Here is a 12,299-nt window from a genome sequence, read left to right as displayed (position 1 = left end):
AATTTTAATAAGTTGATGAATTAATTATTAATAAATTAATAAACATAAAATAAAAATAAAAATAAATTAAACAAAATAAAATTTTTAAACATTATCTAATCTCCTTCTTATTCTTCATCTACTCCATTTTCTACAATATTAAAACCACAACATAATTAATTTTAAAAACCACAATACAAATATGACATACGTAAACAAAAAATAATTACTAATAAAAAATAAAATAAAATACATTTTAAAAATTAATTAAACAAAATAACTTTTAAAAACCTTAAATCTATATAACTTTTAATACCTTTTCTTAATACACTAAATCAAAAATATAAATGACATACAAAACTTCTAATTAAAAAAAACCCAAAAAAATTTTTTAAAAATCAAAAAATGCCGTCCATCCCTCATTCCTAACACAAAACTTTATAAAAATGTCCCCATCAGAAAAAAAACCACCAAAAAAAATTCCATCAGGCCCTTGGGGTGCAGAGTCCTTTCTGCCTGAGCCTGGCACGGAGCAGCTGGCAGAGGGCAGAGCAGGGGCCAGGCTGCTGTGCCACCCTCCTGCAGGGCACCAGGACTGGGTACAGGAGTGTGCCCTTTATGAACAGAGGGACAAAACTGTCTTTTGTCCCCTTAAAGAGGAAATAAGCCTAAAAGTTTATTTCCTCAATTCGGTGAGAAGACATCTCATAAGACTTGGGGGATTTCACCTCAAACTTAAGGAGAGCTGATTGGACAGGAGCCAAAAATTCTTGCTTGAGCAAAATAGAAAAAGAAAAGAATAAAGAAACTTCCATGAGATGCTTTACCAGGGGCAAGGACCTCTTGCACCTCGCTCAGTTTTTCTCTGCAAAGAGTTTTGTTATTTTGCCTTTTATGAAAACCTTTTTGTTTCCAACACTGCCACAGCAGCCATCCTGCTGATCTGATGCCTTCTAAGGTAGCTGAGCTCTCTTGGGTGTGAATTGATCTCCAAGAGCTCATGAGACCCGGCTGGAGGAGAGCCCTGTTTCAGGTGGGTCTGCCTTTGGGGCTCCTTGCACTTTGCCTCGGGCCCTTTCTGCATCTGTGGGTCTCTCAGAGGCCCTTCAGTGCACTGGGATGGGTTTAAAACGGACTGGGGCACCTCTGCTATGTGAAAGAGTTGGGGTTGTTCAGTGTGGAGAAGGAAAAGCTTTAGGGAGAGCTTAAAGCACCCTGGAGAGCCTAAAGGGGCTACAGGAGAGTTGGAGAGAGAGTTTGACAAGGGCCTGGGGTGATGAGGGTTTTAAAAGGTTTGGAGTGATGATGGTTTTAGAATGACAGAGGGCAGGTTTAGGTTAGGTATTAGGAAGAAATTCTTCCTAATTTTGGTGGTGAGGAGCTGGTGCGGGTGCCCAGAGAAGCTGTGGATGCTCCATCCCTGGAAGTGGCCAAGGCCAGGTTGGAAGGGACTTGGAGCAGCCTGGGACAGTGGCAGGTGTCCCTCTCTGCTTTTGGCAGAGGGGTTGGAAGGAGATTACCTTCAAGGTTCCTTCCAGCCTAAATCATTCTGTGACCCTGTGATTTGTATTTTATGAATGTAGCAGAGAAAGTGAATGCAAATATAAAGTGTGTATCTCACTGCTCAGATATGCAAAACACCAAACTTGTGCGTTGCATTTTTAAATCTGAACTTGGCATCTCAAACTTGTCTCTCGTCATAACCACAGGAGACCCAAATCTGCAGTCTCTACACAACCACAAATCTTCAGCCTTTTGCCTGATTAAAGGGTGAATCTCGGGCTCTGTGCTCTGTGCTCTTCTCCTTACCTGTGCCAAAGGCTCCCTAGGGGAGAAGGTGTGCTGTGGGATGGGGATGGGGCTGGCTTCCATGGATTCAGTGTCACAGGGACAAGGTGGGGATTGGGTGGGGATTAATTCCATTAATTTGGGCTCAGTGTCACAAGGAGAAGCTGTGCCCGTGAGATGGGGATTGGGCTGGCTTCCCAGGATTCGGGCTTGGCGGCACAGGGGCACAGGGAAAGTGCAGGGTGCGAGCACAGAGTGTGTGTGCAGGGTGTGAGCACTGACTGTGTGTGCAGGGTGTGAGCACAGAGTGTGCTGGGTGTGAGCACTGTCTGTGTGTGTGCCGGGTGTGATCACTGTCTGTGTGTGCAGGGTGTGAGCACTGTCTGTGTGTGCCGGGTGTGAGCACTGTCTGTGTGTGCCGGGTGTGAGCACTGTCTGTGTGTGGGGGGAGGGTGTGAGCTCTGTGTGTGCCGGGTGTGAGCACTGTCTGTGTGTGCCGGGTGTGATCACTGTCTGTGTGCAGAGTGTGATCACTGTCTGTGTGTGCAGGGTGTGAGCACAGTGTGTGTGTGCAGGGTGTGAGCACAGAGTGTGCCGGGTGTGATCACTGTCTGTGTGTGCCGGGTGTGATCACTGTCTGTGTGCAGAGTGTGATCACTGTCTGTGTGTGCAGGGTGTGAGCACAGAGTGTGTGTGCCGGGTGTGAGCACAGAGTGTGCCGGGTGTGATCACTGTCTGTGTGTGTGCCGGGTGTGATCACTGTCTGTGTGTGTGCCGGGTGTGAGCTCAGACCCTCTGCAGGCTCCGGGCAAGGCAGGGGAGGCTGCGGGAGCTGGGAGCGCTCTGTGCCGGGCTCCGGTGGGAGCTGGAGCTGGAAAAGCTGCTCTGGCACCCTCTAGTGCTGCCGCGGCTGCTGCTCCGTGCCCGCGGGCTGGCGAGCGCTGCAGAACGCCGGCTTTGATCCTGTGTCGGTGGAGCTGCCTCCCTGGCATCACCGGCCCTGCCCATTGCCTCAGCTCCAATCTCACGCTTGATCTCCCTCCTGAGTGCGCAAGCACTTCTCTCCTGGCTCACACAGCCGGCATTTCCAGGTTCTCAACAAGACCAGAGCACAACGAGACAAGACTTAGCACATTTCTAGGGTCACACAGGGTCTGCCACAACCTGTAGCCACTGATGGACAGGGAGTAGCCAACACTGACAAACTTGTTGCACTAATAAGAACACCGATCCCATTGGCACTAAAGTAAATTGCCTGGTAATGTATCTCTTGCAGTTACTGTGTGCTCTCAGAGCACTGTGCAGGTACCCACTGATAAATCCTGCAGAGGACACCATGTACTGGTGGTACTGGAAGGACTCTGAGCACTTGTAGCAAAGTTAGAGACCTCTCTTCCTCTGCTCTGCCTTTCTTGGCACGTGGGAAAGCGTGCCAGGAGGGCTGAGGACACGGAGGCGCTTCTTCCTGGCAGCCTCAGGTTTCCCTGTGCCATTTACACACAGAGCCTTCCTGCCTGCCCTGGATCCCCACACAGGGGACTCTCCTGGCTGGGACACTGCCCAGGGCCATCCCACCTGGCTCCAGTTTCAGGAATAAGCACAAACCTCAGGGGCTGACTGAGGGCCCATCCTGTGTCCCACGTGGAGGTGTCCCACAGGTGGCAGGTGACACTCCCCTGGAAGTGGGGCTGTCCCTTCTCCTCGCCAGGATCAGGGATTTTACCTCCCAGGCGAGAGGAAAGCTGTGGCAAGAGAAGGCAATTCCAGCCGAGGTGGGAATTGCAGATGCAAGAGCAGATTAGCAGTGACCTTTTTTTTAACTTCCTCCTTTGGAAATCTCAGCTGGGGTTCGTTCTCCAAGCAGTATCATGACAGAAATGAGATCACTGTCCCTTTTTGTTCAGCACACACAGCCTAGGCTGCAGATGCTGCCTGTACTGAGGCTGTGCCATGACATTATTCATGCTCTGTTTTCACACAACAATCCAGGAGGGATATTTTTTAAGAGCTGTGTTTCCACGAGGACAATGGAAAGAAATCAAAACAACGTCTCTGTGAAAAAGCACAGTTATTCCCTTGGAAATACAGTTAGCATGGCACTGTGCACCTTGGAGGGCAGGAGGCTCTTCCCAAGGCCAGGGAGAGCCCCTCATTCACCCCATGGGCCAGCGCTCCCAGCCTGCCTCTCTCACACTGCTGTGCCCTTCATTTCATAAATATCCCTAAACTGCCCCAAAATCCCAGTCAGACCCGAGCTGCTGCCCCTCCAGGAGACATTTTTGTGGCCAGTTCATGGTTATCCAGCTGAGCTCTGTGAGTGCACTGCAGTGAATCTCCCCATGTACCACTCCTGCACAGAGCAGGGCACTGCAAACAGGACACCAGGCTCGTCTGTTAAAATAACACAAAAAATAGTCCTAACCCTGTGGTTAGCAAGTGTTTAAAACTGAAAAGGTCCTTTGGGGATTCTCAGGACCTGGACTTCTCATCAGTTGCCACTGCTGCTCCTGGAGCCCCTGTCTCAGTTATTCTGTTGAGGAGGGGAAGCCCCAGACCTGTTCTGTGTCCCCTGGCCTGCTGCTGCTCCCTGGAGCTTGCCAGGCTCCCAGGCAGAAATGCCAGGCCCTGTTCTCTTCCTCTGGAGCATTTTCACAGAGGAGCAGATGCTGGGAGATGCTCAGAGTGTGAGCTGGGAGAGGTTTCTGCACCCTGAGCACTGTGATTGACTGCGTGCCCTCCTCTGCTGCCTTGCAGGGCATGTCCTCTCTCCCAGGTAAGGGGAAGGAGAAGAGGACTGACCTGGTTGATAAGTGTTATCTTTCACTGTTATCTGGATGGTTGTGCTGCAGTTTAATAGCCCCTGTGAGCCTCTAGGGTTTTCATTGAGCAGCATGAGGAGCATGAGGGTACAAGCCTGGCTTCCTTCTGTGCCCAGCCTGGGCGGGAGGAGAGAATGAACTGGGGTAAAACAAAGCACAGCAAGCTTCAAAGTGGTGCAAAGCTCCTGGAGAAGGAGTGGGAGGACAAATTGCTGCTGCACCAGCAGCTCTGAAGCAGCTGTGAGGGGTTGTTGACAATCCAGCAGCCTGCAAGCACGCGAGAGAGGCAAACCCATCTTTGCTCAGCTTGTGCTGGAGCTCTGCGAGCCCCAAGCATTTCTGTTCCTTTGTCCTGCTTGCTCTGGTGCTTTGGGCGCACAGAACTCTCTCTGGACACCCCAGCCCTGCTCAGGCAGGCACAGAAGGAGGTGGCTGCTCCCAACCCTGCCTGGTGGGCAGGCTGAGAGCACCCAAAGGTGTCAGGAGGTCCTGCTAGAGGTGTCACAAGGGTGACTTGCTTTCTCACACATCTGCTTGCCATTTAGCACACTCTGGAAGTTCAGGAGGTGTTTATGAGCACATTGGGTTGTCATTCACGCACTCAGTCTTCTTCAATTAAATGGAAATATGCACAAGTCACTGCAGAGAGGGGCGAGAGTGGGAGGGAGTGAGACCTCTCTCCCCGGGGGTCAGTGTAAAAAGCATTCTTGGAACTGACACTCTGCTGGAAACCTGGGCCCAAACCCTGCCCTGGGCTACACTGAATGTCATTTTGAAGACAGGCAATTAAACTAAAAAATAAAATCAATTTTAGAAAAATATACTATCATGCAGAAGGGATTAAAAACTTGAAGAGGGATAGAGATAGGGATAAACTTAAAAGCTTTTTTCTATTCTTAAAAACCAAAAGAAGGTAATTCCACGGAAAGCTTTCCAGGCCAGCAGGCAGAGGGCTGGAGAGGAGCTCTTACCTTGGAGGGCCGCAGGAGATGCACTCCCAGGTAGATCAGGCAGGCGAGCAGCAGAACCCACTGGGCCAGGGCAGAGACGAGGTGCAGCGAGCTCCTGGGCTGGCCTCCCTGCTGCCAGAGCCTGCCCTGCTCCTCTGCACCCTCTGCACCCTCTGCACCCTCCCTCTGCTCCCCCAGCCGCTCCCCTGGCTCCGCGTCCGTCTGTCCGTCCATCCCAGCCCCTCCTTGCATCCCCGTGCCGGGGCCCGGCAGGGAGCAGGGCTGGGAGCTCCTGTCCCAGGGCAGAGATGAAGTGAAGGCAGAGCCTTCAGGAGATTGCTTTATGCGCACAGAAGCAGGCGGGGGAACTTCTTTGTGACTAATCTAAATTTCCCCTTCCTTCCTTTCTTTCTTTCTTTCTTTTCTTTATTTTTTTTTAATTTTTTTTTTTTTTTTTGGTTTTCTGTGTGAATGTGGGGGCTGATTTATTGCATCCCAGTTCAGTTTTGAGTAAGGGCCGTTCAAAGGAGAGGTGTTTATGTCTTTCATAGCTTCAACTGTGGATGTCTTGATATGTGTTCTTTCCAATAATAACGAAGAGTTGGGTGGACAGTGCTTGTCTTCACTCAGTCTTTTGTCAGTAAAAGTTCTCACCTCTCTGCCCACCCTCAGGGAGAGTTTGCAGGGCTGGCTCTCTCCCTTCCAGCATCCTAGAACACTCCTGAAATCCCTTTTCTGTAAAGAAGCAATGAATAGGAAAGGATGTGGGACAGGTGGAGAGCATGAGGGACTGGAGAGAAAACAGGCACTTCCCTTTTCACGATTTTCTTCTGGTGTTAAAACCTTGGGATGCTGTGCAAGGCATTGGGAGGAGAAAACTGAGAACTGTTTGAGAGCAACTTGCCCTTTTGCACACTTGGAGACCTGTAGTCCATAAGATGCCTCCAGAGGGGCATTTCCTGGCCATGGCTTCTCTCCTGGCAGAGGGAAGCCTGTCCCTCGGGGTGCCTTTGGTTGGTGTCTCTGTGACTTTTGCAAGTGACACCCAGAGCTGCCAAATGTCAATTTGGGTCCATCTCCTGTGCTTATTTTAGGTGGCAGACTTTGCATCTCTCTTTGGGGGCAGCCCAGCGCTGCTCTTCCCACTGCTCCTTTTGCTGGACTTTTTTCTGCTGTAAATTACCAAACTGTGACCAAAGTCAGGCGCTGCCTTTTCCTGGTGAGCATGGAGCCCACTGGGACTGCAATTACCTGCCTGCCTTCTAGGGATGAGCTGTCAGAAAGTTTCCCTTCCCCAAAATGTACCCTCTTAACCTGTCACGAGGCACATGTCCTGTCATGTCACCTGCAGGCAGAGCAAGCAGGAGCTTGCTGTCTTTGATGTGTTCTCCCATCCAGGCAAGGATGTTTCCTGTGAACACGAACCAGATGAAGAGGGGAGTGCAGAGCTGGGTGGGACCTGCTGTGAGGACACCCCAGGCTGGGCTGAAGGTGGGCTGAGTCAGGAACACACCGTGGTTTATCTGCAGAACACGGCACAGGTCATGGAAGCTGAGTGGAGAAGGTTTGGCTTCCACATCTTCCACTGGCACGGAAATTCTTGTTCCCTCCCCGCCTCTGCTCACTGCTGGGTGTGCTGGAGCTCCTGCCCGAGCCCCAGGAACAGCCCTGAGCCTCCCTCCTCCAGCAGGAACACGGCTGCAGCCCCAGAGCAGCTCCCTGGGCTGCAGAGCCTGACTTTGGAGTCTGTGTCCCACAGCACCTGGGAACACGGCCTGGCATGGGGGCCAGGCCCTGCAGAGGAAGGAAACAGCGCCCTGAGGTGCTGCAGAGGCCTTGGGGGCCGCAGGGATGCGAGGAGGATTGTTTGCTTCTCTGATCTGCAGGGTCGTGGCTGGGATGATGAGGTCCCCAGGAGAGCTGCTCTGAGCAGGCCCGAGCTGCTCCCTCCAGGAAAGGAAAGCTGGACTTGCTGCTTGCTGCTCAGCCCCTGCACAAACACCAGGAGGCTGAGCTACGACGCCCCAAACCCTCGGGAGCCCGGGATTCTCACATTTTACACACCTGCCTTGGAACCAGGCACGAGCTCTTCCCCATCTCCGTGTCCTCTCTCCCTGACCCTGGATTTTGTACTGGTTTGCTTCCTAAAACTGGAAAAAAAACCTCCCTGTGAAGGTTGTGCGTATGCGTTTCTGGAATTGTCTTGTCATTTCTGTGCTCCCCCAGAGCAAGTGTCTCTGAGCCTGAGTTAGCAGCACTGGCAGCAGGAAAGCTGCATTCCAGGGCATGTCCCTGGCATGGTACCCAAAACAGGAGAGAGCACAGCACCTCCAGGGGCATCAAAACACCTCCAGGAGCACCACAAACATCTCCAGGGGCACCACAAACATCTTCAGGGTCATCACAAACACCTCCAGGGGCATCAAAACACCTTCAGGGGCATCACAAACACCTCCAGGGGCATCATAAACATCTTCAGGGGCATCACAAACACCTTCAGGGGCATCATAAACATCTTCAGGGGCATCACAAACATCTTCAGGGGCATCACAAACACCTCCAGGGGCACCACAAACACCTCCAGGGGCATCACAAACACCTCCGGGGGCATCACAAACACCTTCAGGGGCATCACAAACACCTCCGGGGGCATCACAAACACCTTGCACAGACTCCTGGTGGCTTTGGTTGCTCTCAGCTCCTCCTCCTGCCCTGCACACGCTCCCTGGAGGCTTTCAGAGGCTCTGCTCTCCCTCTGAATCCTCCCAGGCCTTTGGAATCCTGGCACGTCCCAGACCCACTGCACGCAGCCAGCATTCCCCAAGATCTGCTGCGCTCATCAGAACAGAATTGTTCAGCAGAATTACTTTGGTTCCTCCTCCACAGGGACCCTAAACTGGAGCCTCTTGGTGTTTTGCCTCAGCCTTTTGCAGCCAGCAGGTCACTGTGGTGAGCTGCGGTGGCTTTGGGCACGTGCTGCTGCGCCTGCCTTGTCATTTTCCAAGGAAATGCCTCTGGGTGCCACCCACAGGAGCTTCATTCCAGCAGGGAGTGCAGGAAAGCAGGGCAGGTTGGTCCCCAGGCACGCTGCTCTGTTTGGGTTTGACAACAACCCAACATCTCCTGCATCAGTCTGTCATCTCTGGGCTTTCCCGGGCTGGGCAGCTGAGTGATCTGAACCTTTGGCTGAGGGGTTTTGGTTACAGTCAAGGCTCAATCCTGCACTGTCGTGGTTACCAGGACCCAGCTGGAGCCTGGGCTGGCAGTGCCCAACATTCTCAGAATCTCTGCTGCTCAGGGTGACCCCAAGATGGGTTAGAAAGGCTCTTTTCCCAGCCCGGTGGTTGAAGAAGGAGCCAGAGCTCTTAATTTCTTGGTCCCAAGGTTGTTTATTGTGTCTGATCTATAAAATTCTTTCTCCTGGCCTGATGAGGTCCGCTCAGCAGGACAGACAGAGGCACCCTGGCCATAGTTTTTTATATTAAAACCTTTGTGTACAATATTTACCATAACTTCCCAACACCCATCTCCTATGTTAGACAGTGAGCTTCTACTCCAATCTAAAAGTGCCAACATCACCCAGAAGATGGAGGCCAAGAAGAAGAAGGAGAAAGGACAAGGCACACCCAAATTCCTCCATCTTGGGATCCCGAGCCCCCATTCTAAAACCCTCAAAAATCTGGTTTTCACCCCGTGACAAAGTAATTATTAATCTTTTTAAACTCTTGTGACTTGTAATTCTTCATGTAAAGGTTGGTAATTGTTTTTTCCAAACAAAGGCACGGGGGTCTTGGGCTCTGTGCCAGGGTCTTGGGTCCTCCAGGGCAGCCAGAGGGATTTCCTGGGCTCCCACAGAAGATCCCTGGGCAGGGACACCGAGCAGAGCCCCTTGGGGACACTCAGGGTGTGACAGTGACAGAGCAAAGCCTTTAACCCACACTGGGCAGCCCTTACTGCACCCACCCGAATTTCACCCCCATTCCTCAGGGAAAGTGCTCTCATCCCCTCAAAAAGGAGGAACTGGGGAGTTACAGAGTGTAAGAAATAGATTTGTGGAGAGATTTCAGGCTTTGATAGAAGGTTCACACAGTTTGTATTTGTATGTAAACTTTGGGGTAAGAAATGCCTCTCAGGTGCCCCATCTCTGAAAAGGGAATTGTCAGATGATGCAGGAGAATTATCTGCTCAGAACAGTGGAAGATTAATTTTAAATAATTTTATTAAAATTATAATAATTTTATATAAATGTCTATATTTGGTGTGTGATTAATTTTAAATCATTTTAATTTTAATAAAAATTATAATAATTTTATATAAATTTCTATGATTGGTGCGTGATTAATTTTAAATCATTTTAATAAAATTATAATAATTTTATACAAATTTCTATGGTGTGTGATTAATTTTAAATAATTTTAATAAAATTATAATGATTTTATAGAAATTATATAAAACATATATATTTATATATAAATATTAAATATAAATATATAAAATATTTATATATTTTATACGAAAACTTTAATAAACATTTGTTTTGAACAGGATGGAAGGATGCACCCTGTCCCCCTGGAGCTGCAGTGTGCCCTTGGGGATGTGCTCACAGGTGGGATTTGGCCTCTCAGCTCCTGCTGGTAGCTTTTATCTGTAATTTACCTTTTACCTGTAATTTCAGCTGCAGTCAAGCAATAAAACTTACACTGGATGCTGGGCTGTCCTCTTGGGTGTGGGTGCCTGTCTTCCAGCAAGGAATAACTGGTGCCATGGTTTGATTTAATAAATCAGTACAGAATAGCAAAGGAATCCTTTGAGGGGGAGAAAAGCAAAGTGTTGTAAAGGCAAGGCTTTTGTATGCCACAGCAACTGCTGTTTAATGTCTCTGTCCACTCCAAAAATATTTTGTAATTAAGGCAGATTTATTTGTCAAAGTCAAGAACTTTTGCCTAAATCATTTTAATAAAGTTATAATAATTTAATATAAATGTCTATGATTGGTGTGTGATTAATTTTAAATCATTTTAATAAAATTATAATAATTTTATACAAATTTCTATGGTGTGTGATTAATTTTAAATAATTTTAATAAAATTATAATGATTTTATAGAAATTATATAAAACATATATATTTATATATAAATATTAAATATAAATATATAAAATATTTATATATTTTATACGAAAACTTTAATAAACATTTGTTTTGAACAGGATGGAAGGATGCACCCTGTCCCCCTGGAGCTGCAGTGTGCCCTTGGGGATGTGCTCACAGGTGGGATTTGGCCTCTCAGCTCCTGCTGGTAGCTTTTATCTGTAATTTACCTTTTACCTGTAATTTCAGCTGCAGTCAAGCAATAAAACTTACACTGGATGCTGGGCTGTCCTCTTGGGTGTGGGTGCCTGTCTTCCAGCAAGGAATAACTGGTGCCATGGTTTGATTTAATAAATCAGTACAGAATAGCAAAGGAATCCTTTGAGGGGGAGAAAAGCAAAGTGTTGTAAAGGCAAGGCTTTTGTATGCCACAGCAACTGCTGTTTAATGTCTCTGTCCACTCCAAAAATATTTTGTAATTAAGGCAGATTTATTTGTCAAAGTCAAGAACTTTTGCCTAAAAGATTCGTGGAGTCCTGCTCCACTGTCTGAACCACATTAATCATTTGTCTCCCTCGATCATCAGAGCAAAACCACCAATGTCTTTCGCATTCAGCACACCAAGGATCAGATGATTTCTGATTGATTTTAGTTGCTAAACTGGAAAAAAATATTATATATGTTTCCTTTGCTAAAACAGATTATGAATCTGAGCTGCTAATTTATTCTTGGAGGTGGCAGGTGGAGAGGCCCCTCTAAAAATTCAGGAGATGGACTAAGCTATCCTTGTGGATCCCTTCCAGCTCATGATAGTCTATGATTCTGAGATTAATTTCACTTCCATGTGGCTTTTCCTTGTTCCCTTTGGCTGATGTGTGAGTGTGTGCTGAGGGCTTCTGACAGCAAAAAAACTGAGCCAGTGAGGAGGGATTCACGCTGGTCAGGCTAGTTTGGAAATGCTGTGAAATCACTAATAAAAATATTGACATTAATGTGACTATTAGACATATTGCCATTCTGGGGATATCTCCAGAGGATTGTGTGCAGATCTCCCCCAAGAGGAGCATGAGCAGCTCGCTGGGGGGAATCCCATCGCGCCTCATCCCACAGCACTGCACTTTTCCTGGGAAGCTGCTCCATGGGAGCAGCGACACGAGCAGGGGATGGGCTCCCCAGGGCCCTGCTGAGAGCAGAGCCATTTTTCCTGGGTGCCACAGTCCCTGGGCCAACAGGACACAATGCTGAGGTGCCTTGTGTCACCGTGGTGCTTTCTGAAACATCCCTTCGCCAGGGTTTTTTCTCCTGAGAAGCTGAGAAGCCTCAGAAAAGAAACGCAAACAATAATTATCTGCTTGCTTGGAATGGGCTCTGGAGGCTGCTCACCGACAGGTGCATCTTTGATTGGTTCCATGTGAATTGTTTTTAATTAATGACCAATCCCAGTCCAGCTGTGTCAGGCTCTCTGAGTCTGTCACGGGTTTTTATTATTCATTCTTTTCTAGCCTTCTGATGTCTCCCTTCTCTTTCTTTAGTATAGTTTTCGTCTATATAATGTAATGTAATGTAATGTAATGTAATGTAATGTAATGTAATGTAATGTAATGTAATGTAATGTAATGTAATGTAATGTAATGTAATGTAATGTAATGTAATGTAATGTAATGTAATGTAAT

The 12,299-nt window shown here is 48.2% G+C and overlaps 1 protein-coding gene across 1 annotated transcript in view; it reads right to left on the bottom strand.

Annotated features, from left to right (window-relative positions):
• Positions 1–5,770, bottom strand: part of TNFSF4 (TNF superfamily member 4) — a 28,290-nt gene extending 22,520 nt beyond the window's left edge. The window contains exon 1 of the mRNA XM_005426714.2: positions 5,558–5,770. Within this exon, the coding sequence (XP_005426771.1) occupies positions 5,558–5,770 (213 nt within the window). The remainder of the gene's footprint in view (positions 1–5,557) is intronic.
• Between the last annotated feature and the right edge of the window lie 6,529 nt (positions 5,771–12,299).

This window comes from Geospiza fortis, unplaced genomic scaffold (genome assembly GCF_000277835.1).
Source record: "Geospiza fortis unplaced genomic scaffold, GeoFor_1.0 scaffold5, whole genome shotgun sequence".
Taxonomy (NCBI): domain Eukaryota; kingdom Metazoa; phylum Chordata; class Aves; order Passeriformes; family Thraupidae; genus Geospiza; species Geospiza fortis.
This window is presented reverse-complemented; position numbering and strand designations above follow the sequence as displayed.